Consider the following 17309-nt stretch of genomic DNA (forward strand, 5'->3'; position numbering starts at 1 on the left):
AAGGTCCCTGGATTCAGCCGCTCCCCAGAGAGAATCTCACTTTTCCAGCCCAGGTAGTGGCCTCCAGCTTGCCCTCCCCCGCATCCAAGCAGAGCCCGGAGGTCCAGCGCTGTTTCACTTCCCCCCTTTCCCAGCAGGCCGGCCCTGGCTCCTAGGTTCTCACAGGCGCCCAGTCGCCTCCACCCTCTTCCTCATCTCTCTCCCACACGTGTCCCTCTCTCCCCTTCCTCTGTATCTGCTCTTCTCAGAAGTTAGCTTACGAAGCAAAGTTGTAACTTTGAATTCCTGTTTTTCCAACCACCCTCATGTGACAGGATATCTCCTTATTGGAGGTTTTCCCTAATTTCAGAAGCCCTTTAAAAGTGGGCGCTTCCTCCACGCTCCTTTTCGGCTGGGCAGTTCTGAGAAGGGCAGAGTGGGCAGGGACAGCTGGGGGCTCATTGGCCTGGTCCTCCCCACTCTCTTCTCTCCATCCGTGGAAGAAAAGGATAAACTCTGGATCATGAGGCCGTCCCCACTCCTGCCTCTCCTCTCTCTGCTTCCGGTAGCCTTGCAGCTCCTGGGTAAGTAGGCTAATGAGGTGTGAGCTTCGTGACTTGGGGCCTGGGGTCTATGATACCCCCTCCTTTGGGGGAGAGTGTTAAGGAAATTCCTTCCACACCTGCGTGGAGGAGGAAGCCGGGCTACAGCACCACCAGCTCTGTAGGAAGCTCCTCCAGGTTCCCAGGCCTGGAAGCTGGGGACTGGGAGGAGGCAGCGGCTCCTCGGGTTGGGGGGCTGCCTGATCTGAGCCCCTCAGAACCCTGCCTTCCTCTTATCTCTTCTCTCATCTCCCACTGCCCCTTCGCTGCTATATATTCTTAGAGTGATTTCCGCTCTGGTTGGCGAATTCTTGTTTTCAATTTCTATCGAACTCTCAAACCAATCTCTTCTGAGCGTTTTTGACCAAAATGAGGGCAGCATTGGTGTCTCTCTTTATCGTAGGTCCAAGGATGGGTCACAGATAGTACCCCCCAAAGATCTCATGAGAGTTTTACAACTCATCTTTTTTCTGTGAATGCACCTTAAAAAAATCTTTTTTTAAATTGGAGTTGATTTATAGTGTTGTGTTAGTTTCAGCTGTACAGTAATTGGGATCAGTTATACATATACACACATCCCCTCTTTTTTTAGTCTTTTCCCATATAGGTCATTACATAGTACTGAGTAGAGTTCTCTGTGCTACACAGCACCTTCTTATTAGTTATCTGTTTTATACATAGTACTGTGTATACCTCAATCCCAATCTCCCAATGTACCCCTACTCCCCACCCCCACCCCCTTTACCCTCTGGTAACCGTAATTTTTATTTTCTGTTTCAGTGACTCTGTTTCTGTTTTATAGACAAGTTCATTCGTATCCCCTTTTAGATTCCATGTGTAAGCAATATCATATGATATTTGTCTTTCTCTGACTTACTTCACGCAGCAGTGAATGAACCATTTTGATCACTCCTAGTTTTTATTACTAGACAGTTCATCCTTAGGTGTTTTACATCGATCCTTCTCTCAGTTCTAAGTTGTTCAAACTGATTTATTCCTATTCCTCCATCCCTTCCTTTTTTCTCCCCCCCCCCCCCGGAAATGGATGATAACTCATGAGGACCAGACTCAGAGCTTTCCAGAAGCCTGAAGACAGTATGAAGTCTCTCTCTTCTATTTCCTTAAACACATCTTGCTTTACCCTCGGAATGAGAGCTGAGAGTGTCTGGAGGAATGTTTATTCCCAGGTCTCTTTTGAGATGAAATAGATGGGATTTCAGCTTTGAAAATTTGGATTTCTGATCCCCCTTCATTTTTCCCAAAGCAAATACCACCTTGCCCAGCCTGTGCCAAGGGTGTTCCATGCCCTGCTGACATGTTGGAGGCAGGTGCTGGGGAGAGGGGATCATGGATGAGATAGAAACTCCTGACCACCAGGAAGCTTTCCAGGGAGAGTGTTCGACCACAGAAAACAAATCGGCATGACCATGAAATAGCAGAGATGATAAAAACACAAGCAAAGGCAGTATAGTTTGTACCTGGACCCTGCTACTTAATTTCTTTGTGCCTTAATTATAAACTTTCTTAGTATATAAACTAAGGAGCATCATATCACTTGTCCCATCAGTTGTTGCAATGACTCAATGAATTAAACTATGTAAAATATTTAGAATATAGTATGACTCATAATAGTTCCTAAATGTTAGCTATTCATAACCGTGACTTTTTTCCCCCCATGGTAGCAATCAATAGCTCGGTGCAAGCAGGATAATTAGCATTTAAAGGAAATTTTTCCAAGAAACAATACAGAGGAAGGAGTCCTGAAGTCTGAGGAGATATTTTCCCCCGTTGTTTTTGTTTAGTCACTAAGTCATGTTTGCAACCCCATAGACTATAACCCTGCCAGGCTCCTCTGTCCATGGAATTTTCGAGGCAAGTATACTAGAGTGGGTTGCCATTTCTTTCTCCAGGAGATCTTCCTGACCCAGGGATAGAACCTGAGTCTCTTGCATTTGCAGGCGGGTTCTTTACCATTGAGCCACCAGGGAAGCTCTTATTTAACCTGAGTCCTGGCTACAAAGCACATCTCTTAGTGAGTAAGAAGGGTGACGGGATAGCAGGCTCCATATCACTCTGGTCTTCATCTTGAAAGACTGTCTTGTGCAAGAGAATTAATATATTTTTTGTGACCCCAAAGGTTAAAACTAAGACCAGTGACAATCTTCTAAAGGTTTCACTGTCTCAAATAGAATGTTCTGTATAGGAGAAAGTTTTCTGTCACTAAAGGTCTTCAGACTCTGAATGAGACCTGTACTCTAACCTGGCACTTCTCAATAGAAACATCATTGGCCACATTATGTAGCCATGTTTAAAAAGGTAAAACAACAATAACAACAAAAACAGGTGACACTGATTTTATGAATATGTTTTATTTAACCCAGTGTATCCAAAATATTATTAGTCAACATTCATCAATATAAAGCTTTCTGGGATATTTTTACATTCTTTTTTTAAAAAACTTTGGTTTTTTTTTTTTTTTTTTTGAGTATAGCCAATTAACAATGTGATAGTTTCAGGTGGACAGCAAAGGGACTTAGCCATTCTCTCCTGTACTCCCCTCCCATCCAGGCTGCCACCTGACACTGAATAGAGTCCCCTGTGCTATACAGTAGGACCTTGCTGGTTATCCATTTTAAATATAGCAGCATGTACATGTCTATCCCAAGCTCCCAAACTATCCCTTTAGATTGATTTTAATACTAATTTAGGACATCTTTGAGGAACAGTTGCCCACTGACCACTTCCTTACTAGTTTTCATAAAATTTTCCTTTAATATTTTTATTTTTCCTTCATTCTTCCTTTCTTTTTTTGTCTTTTCTTTATTTCTAGTCTCTCATTTCTTCCTTCATACATATGACTTGTTTCAGTACCAGATTTAACACATACTTTCTGACATTGTTGAGCAAAACCAAGTTTTTGTCCTCTTTCTTTCTTCAGTTGTTCTTATAGTTGTCTGTTTTTCTTGTTATTGTCCCAAATGACCTCTGATTTTTTTCTGTAATTCTGAGTTGGATATCTGTCGATGTAGGGTATTGCAGATACAGGTAAAAGACAATTGCTTTGTTGTGTGACATTTCAGCGCTTTCTTAGGTTGTTGGACCTAATTTCTAGGTAGGAAGAATCACTGCTGGTTAAATGTGAGTGTTAAAGAATTAAATACACTTAAAGTAGGTCAGAAGGAGAAAGACAAATACTATATAATATCACTTATATGTGGAATATGAAGTATGAACCAAATGAACTCATCTATGAAACAGAGAGAGACTCACAAACATAGAGAGCAGACTTGTGGTTACCATGGGCAGGGGTAATGAGGGAGGGATGGACCGGGAGTTGGGATTAATAGATGCAAATTATTATACAGAGAATGGATAAACAGCGAGGTCCTCCTGTATGGCACAGGGAACTATATCCAATGTCCTGGGATAAACCATACTGGAAAAGAATATGAAAAAGAATGTATATATGTATAACTGAGTCACTGCTGTATAGAAGAAACTAACTGAATATTATAAATTAACTATACTTCAATAAAATATATTTAAAAAAAAACAAAATATGGAAGGCAACTGTAAGGGGGAAAAAAAGAATCAAACACACTCAACCTCAGTTATAGACAAAGACCCCTATCTTCAAAGGGACGTGAAGATCACAGTGATGACAAGTGTTCCTGAAACCTGGTTTCTGACACTGAACCTTGAGCAGCTGCAGGAGAACCAGGAGGTCACAGAGCAACTAGGGGAGTGGAACAGAAGGAATGTAGCCTTTTAAGTGGTGTGTTGTCTGCATGGCAGAGAAGGAACAAAACTGCTATCAATGTGAGAATAATAGGGTCCTCTTGCCTCTTGGTGAGCATCAAGCACTGTTGAATGGAAACATCGTATAGTTATACTGATCCATAGAGGGAACTCAAGGAAATCAGGTAGAATAAAATTGAGAGCAGAAGGAGATAGGAAGGCAAGTACCCTTTGAAAAGGAACTGAAACTGGCATAGGAGACATTGTAGGATGTGCATCATGTGTGCTCAGTTCTCCAATTGTGTTGGACTCTTAATGAACCCATGGGCTGTAGCCTTCTAGGCTCCGCTATCCATGGGATTATCCTTCCGGGAATACTGGAGTGGGTTGCCATTACCTCCTCTAGGGGATTTTCCTAACCCAGGAATCAAACCTGTATCTCCTGTGGCTCTTTGGCAGACAGATTCTTTATCACTTGAGCCACCTTGGAAGCCCTTACTGTGTGACAGATTCTTCTGATTATAAACCAAGTTAAGGTTACAGAGCCCTTTCAGATCCTTACTCACTTCAATTAATTGCTTTCAGATCCTTAATCAGATCCTTATAACAACCCTATGAGATGGGTTGAAAGTGAAAGTGAAGTTGTCCAGTCGTGTCTGACTCTTTGTGACCCCATGAACTGTAGCCCACCAGGCTCCTCCATCCATGGAATTTTCTAGGCAAGAGTACTGGAGTGGGTTGCCATTTCCTTCTCCAGGGGATCTTCCTGACCCAGGGACAGAACCCAGGTCTCCTACATTAGAGGCAGATTCTTTACAGGCTGAGCCACCAGGGAAGCCATGAGATGGGTTGGTTGGGTGTTATTAGTGTCATCCACCTTTTACTACATGAGGAAACAGCCTCAGAAGTCAGCTAGCCAGTAAGGACCTGACCAGTTCTTGATTGTGGTCTTCTGGTTCTGAGGCTAAGAAGTAGATGTAATTTACTAGCTGGAGCGTATTGTTCAGCAAAGACATAAACGTGCTTCAAAACAGCAGTATGTCAAAAAGGGGATTAGTCCCTCTATTTGGATCAATTATTTAGATTTTTCACTTGGAGATGGGAAAAGGGACAGTAACCTTTGAGGGTTCACTATCTGCAAAATGATTTTCTGGGTGCTTTGCTTGAATTATCTGTAAATATATATATCTAAATATTTCTAAAAAATATTTAGAAAGTTTCCAGTAGCTCTATCAGAGAGCATTATTATCCAATTTGACAGATCAGGAAAGTGAGGCTAGAATGATTAATTTAACTGAGGCAACACAGCTAGGACTTGGTGGAACCAACATTTGATTGCAAGTTTGCTGGCCAGCAAACACATGCTTCTTTCCAACACATCATATGGGAACTCTGGAGTCTCTATCCTTCTGTCTGTCTCTTTGCAACAGTTCTCTGTTTTTTTCTAGTTTCATCCTGCTCTGTACCATTTCACATTGCCTACAATACTGATTTTCCCCAGTTAATGATAAGCATATACTAATATGTATCAAGCAATTTCTATGTGTCAGGAACTGTTCTCAGTGCTTTGTTTAGATGATCTAATTTAAATCTCACACGACCAGCAGGTCCTGTACTTTCCTCCTCATTCTTCAGGGGGAAAAGGCAGCACAGAGTAGTTTAGATACTTGACCAAGGTCACTCAGTAAGCAGTAGCGCTCCAATCATGTCACAGTCAGGTAGACACAATGCATAAAAATAATTTGCCTGGTTATGAGTGGAAGGAGAAAAATTGTGTAGTCTCAGCTTCTTACCTACATGTTTTGCTTGTCTTGAAGTTGGCAGAGAGGCTGGGTTTTTGAGGTTGATGATTAGGAGAGAAAGGGAAGGATGGTGAAGGAAGTGGCAACTGGGAATGGAATCCAGGATATAAGTCGGGATCAGCAGGTGGCAGGAGAGCTCCTGAGATGGGAGTGAATGAATCCAGGAAGGGAGTAGGTATTCCTATCTTTAGGGAGGGAGGCAGGAAGTTGGCAATGTTCCTTATTTATTCCCAGACTGTTTTCTCCTTGAGGTCGTAGTCCGTATTGGATTAATACTTGCACCTCCCCCAATAGCCTAATTGTTGCTGCTGTTGTCGTTTAGTCTCTAAGTTGTGTCCGACTCTTGGGACCCCATGGACTGTAGCCTGCCAGGCTCCTCGGTCCATGGGATTTCCCAGGCAAGAATATTGGAGTAAGTTGCCATTTCCTTCTCCAGGAGATCTTCCTCACCCAGGGATCAAAGCTGTGTCTCCTGCATTGGCAGGCATATTCTTTACCACTTGGGAATCCCCAATAGCCAAAGGCGGTGACTTAAATTGGTAGGTTCTCTGGATATTTGATGAACGAATGAAATATCTAAGAGGAATATAAAATCATTTTCAATTTTTTCTTTATCCTTTTGTTCAGTATCACTAAGCCCAATCATGTGATCCTTAGTCTCCCCCTTGCCCCAGCAATTGTTATAGTGTGTGTGTGTGTGTGTGTGTGTGTGTGTGTGTATGTATGGTAGTGACGATTTAGTCCCTCAGTCATGGTCGACTCTTTGTGACCTCATGGACTGTAGTTCACCAGGCTCCTGTGTCCATGGGATTCTCCAGGTAAGAATATTGGAGTGGGTTGCCGTTTCCTTCTCCAGGGGATCTTCCTAACCTAGGGATTGAATCTGGGTCTTCTGCATTACAGATAGATTCTTTACTGAGTCTCTAGGGAAGCCCTTGTGTATAGTAAGTACATAATAAATATTTATTTTTAACTAATATATTTACATAAATAAATATTTATTAGATTAATTTCAGTTCTTTGGAGACACACTTGTAGGGTGTACTGTCACTTACAGGGGCTAATGAACAGATTCTTGGTTTGGTTGACTCAAGACGGTGACCTCTGACAATGACTTGACAATGACTTGACTTGACCTCTGACAATGACTTTTTTCCCAAGACTGGGAAAAATCTTGGGAAAAACTGGCTGAGGAGGGGGCCGTGAGACCAGAGGGAGGTAGCTGGTCCAGGGTGGGTGAAGGAGCAAGTGAGCCCTGTGGGCAGATGAGCTCAGCCTTCCTGGGTACCCTGGATGACAAGGTAGACTGTATGTCTCAGAATCATCCTTCCTTGGTGTAAGGAGTAGGGCTGTTCATTCCTCTAACACCCACTGGTCACTAGTGAAGGGCTACTCCTAGGAGGTGTTCGTTCTCTGACCTGTCTGGTCTTTGCAGTGGGTGAGGAGGCTCTGATGGTCAGAAAAATGTCCCCAGGCCCAGAGATGTGGGGCTGCCCCTGGGGAGTGGAGCTGGTACTCACTGAAATAGCAAAAGGCAAGAGGAATAAATGGATTTCTGGCAGCATCCACTACAAAATACCCATTTACTTTCCTCTTATCCAGCTTCCCTGTCTTCCACAAGTTATTAGCTTTTATGTTTTCATGTCAGTGTTTTATTTATGGATGGTGGGGAAAGCCTAAATATGTATAAGGAAATACAGCCTATGACAATTATATCTCTAAATTGTCACATTTAATAGCTTAACTTTCTTTGCCAGTAAATTTGGAAATTTGAACTTCCCTGGTGGCTTAGTTGGTAAAGAATCCTCCTGCAATGCAGGAGACCCCAGTTTGATTCCTGGGTCAGGAAGATCCACTGGAGAAGGGAACAGCTACCCACTCCAGTATTCTGGCCTGGAGAATTCCATGGACTGTATGGGGTTGCAAAGAGTCGGATATGACTGAGTAAATTGCACTTTCACTTTGGAAATTTAATGACTTGCTCAGTGTTATCATTTAAAACAGTTAAAATGTGCTTAAAAGAACATTTGTGCCTATGATGTTGGGTATCCAGGCTTTGGCCATGTTTTAAAATTGATTTTTATTGAGATATAGTTGTTTTGCAATGTTGTGTTAGTTTCTGCTGTTACAGCAGAGTAGGCCAGCTGTGCATATCCATATGTCCCCTCTTTTTTGGATTTCCTTTCTATTTAGGTCACCACAGAGAACTGAGTAAAGTTCCCTAAGCTATATAGTAGGTTCTCATAAGTTACCTATTTTGTACACAGTAGTGTATACATGTCAATCCCAGTCTCCCAACTCATCCCACCCACTCTCCCTTTCCTGCGCTGGTGTCCATACATTTGTTCTCTACGTTTTCTTGTCTCTGTTTTGTAAAGATCACCTATACCATTTTTTCTAGATTTCACATATATGCATTAATATATGATATTTGTTTTTCTTTCTTTATGACTTACTTCACTCTGTATGATAGTCTTTAGGTCCATCCTTGGTGGCTCAGATGGTTAAAGAATTTGCCTGCAATGCAGGAGACCCAGGTTCAATCCCTGGGTTGGGAAGATCCCCTGGAGAAGGGGATGGCTGCCTGGAGAATTCCATGGACAGAGGCTATAGTCCATGGGGTCACAAAGAGTTGGACATGCCTGAGCAACTAACACTTTCACAGGCCCATCCACATCTCCACAAATGACCCAACTTCATTCCTTTTTATGGCCAGACTTCAGGCATTTTTAACCTGAGACACTGCGTGCAAGCTTCTTTCCTAAATGCATTTTAACTTTTTATATTTCTCCCCTTGAACTGTGGGCTCTGTATATCAGGGAACTTGTCTCTAGTTTGTCTTTGCATTGTCAACAGCAGGGTGCCTGGTGTCTTTATTTATTGAAAAATAAGAGATTAGTAAGACTGAGTTAAGATGCATGGCTGGTCTCGTCAATTCAGTAAATACATTTCTGATGTATAAGTACCATCTATTCTCATTTGTTCAGCTTTGGAATATTTCTGTTACAAAAACATAGTATAGACAACAAAAATTGAATGTTTATCCAAATAAAACATTGGTCTGGTTCATAGTGACAAAAACGCCTTAAGCTGTCTTTTGGTCAAGGTCTTGAATCACTTTCAGAGGAAGACAGATGACATATTAAATCCGAGACATTGCACAGAGACAGTGATACAAGCAAAACTCACATGTTGACGCGTCAAGGAGAAGAATAACGTATGAACACAGGATCATAAAGCGATAATTTTACATTTCCTCTTATTGTCTGGCAGAAGCAATATCAAACCTGCACTGCTTCCTAGTGTCCAAGATACATAAAGGAAATAAGGAGAGATAAGTTTGTATTGAAATAGAAGCTTTTCATTTGCAAGTACTTCTGTTATAAATGTAAACATTTATAAATTGCTCTTTGGGAAAAATAAACTTTCAGAGTAAAAAGTCATATGAAATAGATTCATCATCTTGAATCAAGCATTAAATAAAAGAAAGTACCTGAATTAACAGTCAGGAAATGCTTCAAATTTAATAACTATTCCTTTATTCATTCAACAGATACTTATTGAGGGCCTATTATGCTCTGAAAAGAGAGAATATGGTGCTGGATTGGAAAGATAAGTCTTTATACTTCGGGAATTTACATTCCAGTAGGGACACAGACAAAACATAAATAAACAAAATTTTTAAAAAATATATTTTAATGTGGTTATTCATATTATATAGAAAATAAAAGAGTAAAATTAGAGTTGTTAGCTCACTAAGGAGTTGGCAATTGAGTTGGAACCTTAATGAGTGTCTTAAGAAAAGGGAACTTGAAATATGGAGTCTGTAAAGTGAAAATGAGCTTCAAGTTTTTGAGGAACAGAAAGGCTTTGTGGCTGGGAGGTGGTGAGTGAGAGAGCAAGGGTGGGAGGAGGTGAAAGTAGGAACAGCTCCCCTGGATGGTGTAGCGTCTAGTGAGCTGTGACATGGAGACTGGAGGGTTTTGTTCCTGTGTGTGCAATGGTCCTCATGAAGGGTTTACACTTGGGAAGAGATATGGTGAAAAACAAAATCTCTTCCGTCCTGGAAAACCTCTCCACAAAAGTAAAAGAAAAAGAAAAGAATTTTATTCTTGAATAAGTATGCAAGCATAATGTGACATGTATTGGCAATCTACTAAAGAGACTGTAGAAACAGAGAAATTTGACCCTTTTATATGGCCAAGTAGAAACATTTCATGGTGTCAAGTAGATTTTGCAGTCTGGGGTCAGGTGACATGTTAAGCTTGTCTCACCCAGGAAACTGGGAGATCAGGCATTATCGCTAATGATTCCATTTCAAACAGAGGAAAATCAGAGCAAGACCATGGTGGCTTGGTCTGGGGTATGATAGTGGAGATGTCGGAGAAGGCAGTGGCACCCCACTCCCGTACTCTTGCCTGGAAAATCCTATGGATGGAGGAGCCTGGTAGGCCGCCGTCCATGGAGTTGCTAAGAGTCAGACACAACTGAGCGACTTCACTTTCACTTTTCACTTTCATGCACTGGAGAAGGAAATGGCAACCCACTCCAGTGTTCTTGCCTGGAGAATCCCAGGGATGGGGGAGCCTGGTGGGCTGCCATCTATGGGGTTGCACAGAGGTGGACATGACTGAAATGACTTAGCAGCAGCTTAGCAGTGGAGATGTAGAGGAAAAACTGGCTTAGGAAATATGTATTAGTTGGGTTCTCCAGAGAAACAGAACCAATAGACTGTGTATGTGCGTGTCCACCTCTGCCTCTCTCTGTGTCTATGTACCTATCTCTCTACCTATCATCTATCAATATTTTTGAGAGAGATTTATTTTAAGGAATTGCCTCATGCAGTTGTTGGAGAAGGCAATGGCACCCCACTCCAGTACTCTTGCCTGGAATATCCCATGGACAGAGGAGCCTGGAAGGCTGTAGTCCATGGGGTCGCTGAGGGTCGGACATGACTGAGCGACTTCACTTTCACTTTTCACTTTCATGGATTGGAGAAGGAAATGGCAACCCACTCCAGTGTTCTTGCCTGGAGAATCCCAGGGATGGGGGAGCCTGGTGGGCTGCCGTCTATGGGGTCCACAGAGTGGAACACGACTGAAGTGACTTAGCAGCAGCAGCATGCAGTTGTGGATGCTGACAAGTCCAAAATCTACCGGGGTAGGTTGGCATGTTGGTAACTCAAGAAAGAGCGGATATTGCAGTTCAGGTCCAAAGATAGTCTAGAGATAAAATTTCCACTTCTCTGGGTGACCTCAGCCTGTTTTCTCTGAAGGCCTTCAGCTGGTTAAGTGAGGCCCACCCACAGTATGGGGTATAATCTGCTTTACTAAAAGTCTACTGATTTAAATGTTAATCTTCTAGAACTAGAACAAAAAACAAAAAGCTTCCACAAACAACCTTCATAGCAACATCCAGACAGGTGTTTGACCAATTATTTTGATCCTATGGCCCAGCCGATTTGACACATAAAAGTAACCACTGTGGTACATTTTTGGAGAGAGCCAACAGGTTATAATTTTGTCCTAGAAAGTGAAAGAAAGCTGAGAATCTAGATGACTCCTAGGTCTTTGGCTTATAGATGTAGATGTATGATGGTGCCATTAATAAAAAAGAATACTGGATGTTTGCTCATGAAATGCCATCATAGTTAAAGTTAAGATGGAACTACAGATGAAACGTAAATACATGAAATAAAACTCAAGGAAGTATAAAAACCTCTGAAAGAAGAATGCTATTCTTGCATAAGGACTTCTAAACACCTTACTTTAAATGACTTGTTACCAGCTGGTTGGTTGACTGAATTTAGACGGTAAGTGTTGGCCACTCAACAATGCAATCAAATGACTGAAGTAGAAGGTGGAAGATAGATTCCGTCAGGATGGTACTAAGCAAAACTATGTGTAATGTGGAAGAGAAGTCTGGAGAAGGAAATAATAGGTGCAATGGCCAACACAAATTAAATGTAAAGGTCAATATAAATGAGTCTACAAATATCTATGGCAACATTTTCATAGTTCAGTACCCTTTTAGCCAGGTATAAATTTTTGTATGGTACATTATCCATTTAAAGAACATTTTATCTTCCTATTTCCTGGGTTTTACTGTGAGTAAAACACAATATTATTAAAATTTTAATTGTATTACCAATGCACAAAGTTACTCATGTTGCCACACAAAGATCAAGCTTGGGAAGGACTTCAGTTAGATGGGAGGAGATTGCGTTGACACTGCATGTTCTGTTGACAGACGTCAACTCCAAATATGCCAACAGAAGCAGATGTTCTGAATTCAGGCTCTAGTGAGTCCCGATTCCAAGAAGTGGAACCAGCAGACATGCGGAACCCAGCCAAGGAATCTAGGCAGAGGTTCAAAGTAGCTCTGAATTAGGAACCCAGGCAAGACAGAGGCAGGAGGTCTCTACCAAGTGTAGACAAGAGCAGATATGGCAAGAGAACATAATCTTTTGTGGCAAAGATCCGTTATGACCTCAAAATTGATGGTCCAAGACTGATCTCAGAGTGTGAGTGTTGCCAAGCCCACAGGGGTGTTGAGGACAGTAAATAGACTTTGGCTTGTGAAAGTGCTTTGCAAATAGCAAAGGGTTCTGTTAGAGATACTGTGATTATTTGATAGTTTCACTGGGATGACCTGATTAAAATTGGGGTTAGCTGATGTAAACTATTGTATAGAGGATGGATAAACAATATGTCCTACTATATAGCAGAGGGAACTGTATTCAATATTCTGGGATAAACCATAATGGAAAAGAATGTAAAAAAGAATATATGTATGTATAACTGAATCACTTTGTTGTAGCAGAAATTAACACAATATTGTAAATCTATTTGTTGTTCAGTTGTTAAGTTATGTCTCACTCTTTGTGACCCCATGGACTGCAGCATGCTAGGCTTCCCTGTAAATCAACTTATACTTCAATGAATGAAAAAAATAAAGTTGAAATCAAATGTAAAAAAAAAAAAAAAGCTCATTTAGCCAAACCCTCAAACATCTGTAATACTATACTAGCTCACTTTGAAAGAAGCTCTTAAGTAGAAGGAATTTACTCAAACTTCACAAAAAGTGTTTAGTTTATATTTGTGCCCCCTAAATAGTCAATTCCTTTCATTTGTCTATTAAAAAATAGATAAGAAAACCTTTAAATGATCAAACTTGAATTCAATTGTGATTTAAAGGACAAAAATGTGCTTATTAGCTCCTTTTATTCTTTTCTTTTTTGGCAAGAGGAAGTTGAGTTTTGCCAGATAGCAGCTATGTAGTACAAGAATAAACCATGTATACATATTTATTTAAAGTGCCAACCCCAAATTGCAAGCATTAAAAAAACGCTGTTATTTGTAAAGTTACTCTTATAAATATTACCTTAAACAATATAAAAATGTAACATACTCAACCTTTACTGCAAACTTCACAAATTATTACAATTTTCAAATGCATTTTGTATCATTTTTTGATACAAAGGTCAAGTTGAATATGCCAATGAAATGACAGATACTAGATATCTGAGTTGCCCACTGTTGCATGGGAAACAAAACAAAAAAGCTCTCTAGTTGCCTAGACCTGGGCTACCCAGCAGACTCTTAGCTCACAGATTTGCTGGCCATTAAATGAAGGTAAAAATTCCTGAAATAAAATTGTTTTTCTAGACACAAGAAACTGTCCCAGTGTTATAATTAGAATAATTGTGTACCAGTTCAGTTCAGTTCAGTCGCTCTATAGGTTTTGTCTATCTCAAAGAGGGTAAGGATAGTCAGACTTCAAAATTCTGTTCTAGGACACAGAAATATTTAATTTTATACTTTATTGTGTTCATCTCCAAATTTGTTTTTCTCAGATGAGTGTTATTTCTTCTTCTATTACCTATCGTTTATGTTTGTGCATGCTTATATTCGTGCTTAGTCGTGTCCAGCTCTTTGCAGCCCCATGAATTGTAGCCTGCCAGGCTCCTCTGTCCGTGGAATTCTCCAGGCAAGAATATTGGAGTGGGTTACCATTTCCTCCTTAAGGGGATCTTCCCTACCCAGGGATCGAACCCGTGTCTCTTGTATCTCCTGCATTGGCAGGCAGATTCTTCACCACTGTGCCACCTGGGAAGCCCCCTTTTATGTTCACTTCACCGCAATTCATGCACATTTAAAGCATTTGAGCCTTTCCATAAGGTTCCTTGTCCAAACTAGAACATCTTAAGGATTTCCAGTCAATTACTGGCAGCTGGCAGCCATGTACTCCTGAGAGAGGACCCTCAACCCAGTCTTTCCAGCTTCAGGGACCCTTCTGGAGGAGCTGAGTCGGCCCAGGCAGAGTTAATTTCAACCTTTTTCCTGAGGTCATAGGTCTTTAAGGGAAACGGAAAAATTGAGAACTTATTTTTCTTTAACTTTTTATTTTATAGCTAATAAACAATGTTGTGATAGTTTCAGATGGACAGCAAAAGGACTCAGCCACACATATACATGTATCCATTCTCTCCCAACCTCCCCACCCCTTCCAGGCTGCCATATAACATTCAGCAGAGTTCCCTGTGCTATACAGTAGGTCCTTGTTGATTATCTATTTAACATTAAGAACTTTTGAACTAAAATATTGCCTTTATCCTGTGTATCCACTTAAACACCCTTTCTCTTATTTTAACAGACACAAGGCAATTTTTAATATACAATGAAGATCACAAGCGTTGCGTGGAAGCATTAAGTCCCAGTGCAGTCCAAACTGCAGTTTGCAACCCGAACAATGAAGCTCAGAAATTCCGATGGGTGTCTGAATCCCAGATCATGAGCGTTGCACTTAAATTATGCTTAGGGGTGCCATCAAAAACTGATTGGGTTCCTGTCACTCTGTATGCCTGTGACTCTAAGAGTGAATTTCAGAAATGGGAGTGCAAAAATGACACGCTCTTAGGAATCAAGGGAGAAGATTTATTTTTTAACTATGGCAACAGACAAGAAAAGAACATCATGCTTTACAAGGGATCGGGTTTATGGAGCAGATGGAAGGTTTATGGAACCACTGATGATCTATGCTCTAGAGGTTATGAAGGTAAGAAGCTTGGAATTGTTTTTCTTTTGTCTTTCTGTCCATTTTTTCTCATCCTCTTATTTGAGAACTAATTCGAGAAAATAACCATATTCTTGTTCAGTCTATACTAGAAATATTGATTGCTTTTGAATTTGGAATGATTGTGTGTTCTGTGAGTGAATAAATGCAGTTAAAAAGTCCTGAGTGATACTTTAGCTATTTGTGATTAATGGAAAGATATTTCTTATAACTTTTGCTAAAATTTTTCCTGACAACTGCTTTTGGAAATTACTTTTCACTGTTATCTTTAATTCAGAGTCTTGAATTTAATACTGTGTGATTGTCATGATAAATGAATTTAACCAAATGTTTCTTTTCCTTTGGTTTAAGTCATCTCTAAACAAATGATCTATGGAAACACATTTTTTAATAACTCAGACTGCAGAAAATCTTGACATTGACAGTTTGGGTTTCTAAATGTTTCTAATTTATTTGTTGCCTTATGGGTATTTAGAAACATTATATAATAATCAGAAAATTAGCAAAGCTGAGGCATTAGCTTGTAAATTAACCTTTAGCATGTTTAGTCTGCTATTTTAGAAAGTGATAGCACCAGTGGGCAGAAAATTACTTTATATGTAGTTGGTTCCTTTATCTCTTCAAGGTGAAATAAAATCAGAGTATCTAGTCTTCTCTCATCTAGGCCAAATTTCATTTTCTGCCAGCAGCACAGAAAAAATAAAACAAAAAAGAACTTGAAGTCCTTTACAAAGGCCTCTTGAGTCAGACGACGATGTAGCCACATTCTAGGATGGGTCATTTGGTTGTTGTATAGTGCTATCTAGAACATCCTCAAGGTCAGAGAAAGAGTTTGCCTTTTGGGACAAGAGATTAACCTGTTTCCAAAGTTACTATGTTACCGAGGCTGCAAAGTTTGGTTGAACTTTTCTGATGGCAGCTATGCAGAGCATCAGAGTTCAGCTCTTTGCAAGATGATGATTTATTAGCTTTCCATTTTCCTTCTATGTTCTGTAAAGAGAAAAACAAAGTAGGAATTAAAGAAGAGTGAGGAGGAGGGCTCAGAAAAAAGTTATCCTGAGGTCTTTTTTGAAAATAATGTAGATTTAGAAATTATGTGAGAGACAACCAAAGTAGCATACTATTTCAAGAGAAACTTGACGGAAAGTTGTAGGGCAGGACAAAGGTGAACTAAACGTTGACTGAGTCAAATTCCACAGATAGGACAATAGTTCTAATTGAGGAATTCAATGGTGCTAAAAGATGGGAATTCTCATTTTATTTTAAAAGATATCACTGAAGTTCTACAATCCCCTTCCCACTCCCTGCCCACATTTTCTGATATTCTGTTTGCTTTCAGAAAAATATGCATAGGATTTAAGACAGGGGTTCTCAAATTTTAACGTGATTAAGAAACATTTGGAGAACTTGTTAAAAATACAGATCCCAAGGTCCTCCTTCACTAGATTTCAAATTATCATATTGGGGAAAGGGCCTAGGTGTCTATTGAATTATTTTTATGAACACCTGGGTGGTTGGATGCAAATAGTCCCTTGACCACACTTTGCATAGTCCCTAACTCTCTCCCAGGACTTAAGGTATTCCTGCTAGATGATCTAGCCTTTCAGAGAGATCTTGGAATCCATTCATTGGAATATATGTTATAAGTAAAGACAAGGCGGAGAGGATGTATGGAGATTCTTTGTCTCTCTAAAAAAGATTTGGGGAGGAATACTGTCTGAGACCAGAGATTTAATTTTTGAGTAATAGAATTAGATTTTGTAGATTTCAAAGCCTCTGAGGATTGTCTGGAAGAGTGGACCACAAGAGGAAGAGGCAACGAGTGCTGTGTCATGACTTGTTAGTGAAGTGGCCTCATCAGTGCTTTGCTTAATAAATCAAATTAGGGACTAGTGGACGACACTGCGCGTCTACTGCAGGGAGGGTGGGTTCAATCCCTGGTCAGGGAACTAAGATCAGCATGCCCTGTGGTGTGGCCAAAATTTTTAACAAAATAAATAAATACATTGAATTAGTCCTTAAAAAGCCATTTTTGATTGGCATTTATAAGCTGAGCTCTGAAAATTCTTTGGCTGCTTTAATAAGCAGTGAGACTAAGCCCTAGGTAGTCTTT

The 17309-nt window shown here is 40.4% G+C and overlaps 1 protein-coding gene across 1 annotated transcript in view; it reads left to right on the forward strand.

The window, feature by feature from the left end:
• Positions 332-17309, forward strand: part of MRC1 (mannose receptor, C type 1) — a 112387-nt gene continuing 95409 nt past the window's right edge. The window contains exons 1-2 of the mRNA XM_005687981.3: positions 332-563; positions 14777-15178. Coding sequence (XP_005688038.1) covers positions 503-563; positions 14777-15178 — 463 coding nt within the window. The 5' untranslated portion in view covers positions 332-502. The remainder of the gene's footprint in view (positions 564-14776; positions 15179-17309) is intronic.

This window comes from Capra hircus, chromosome 13 (assembly GCF_001704415.2).
Source record: "Capra hircus breed San Clemente chromosome 13, ASM170441v1, whole genome shotgun sequence".
NCBI lineage: Eukaryota > Metazoa > Chordata > Mammalia > Artiodactyla > Bovidae > Capra > Capra hircus.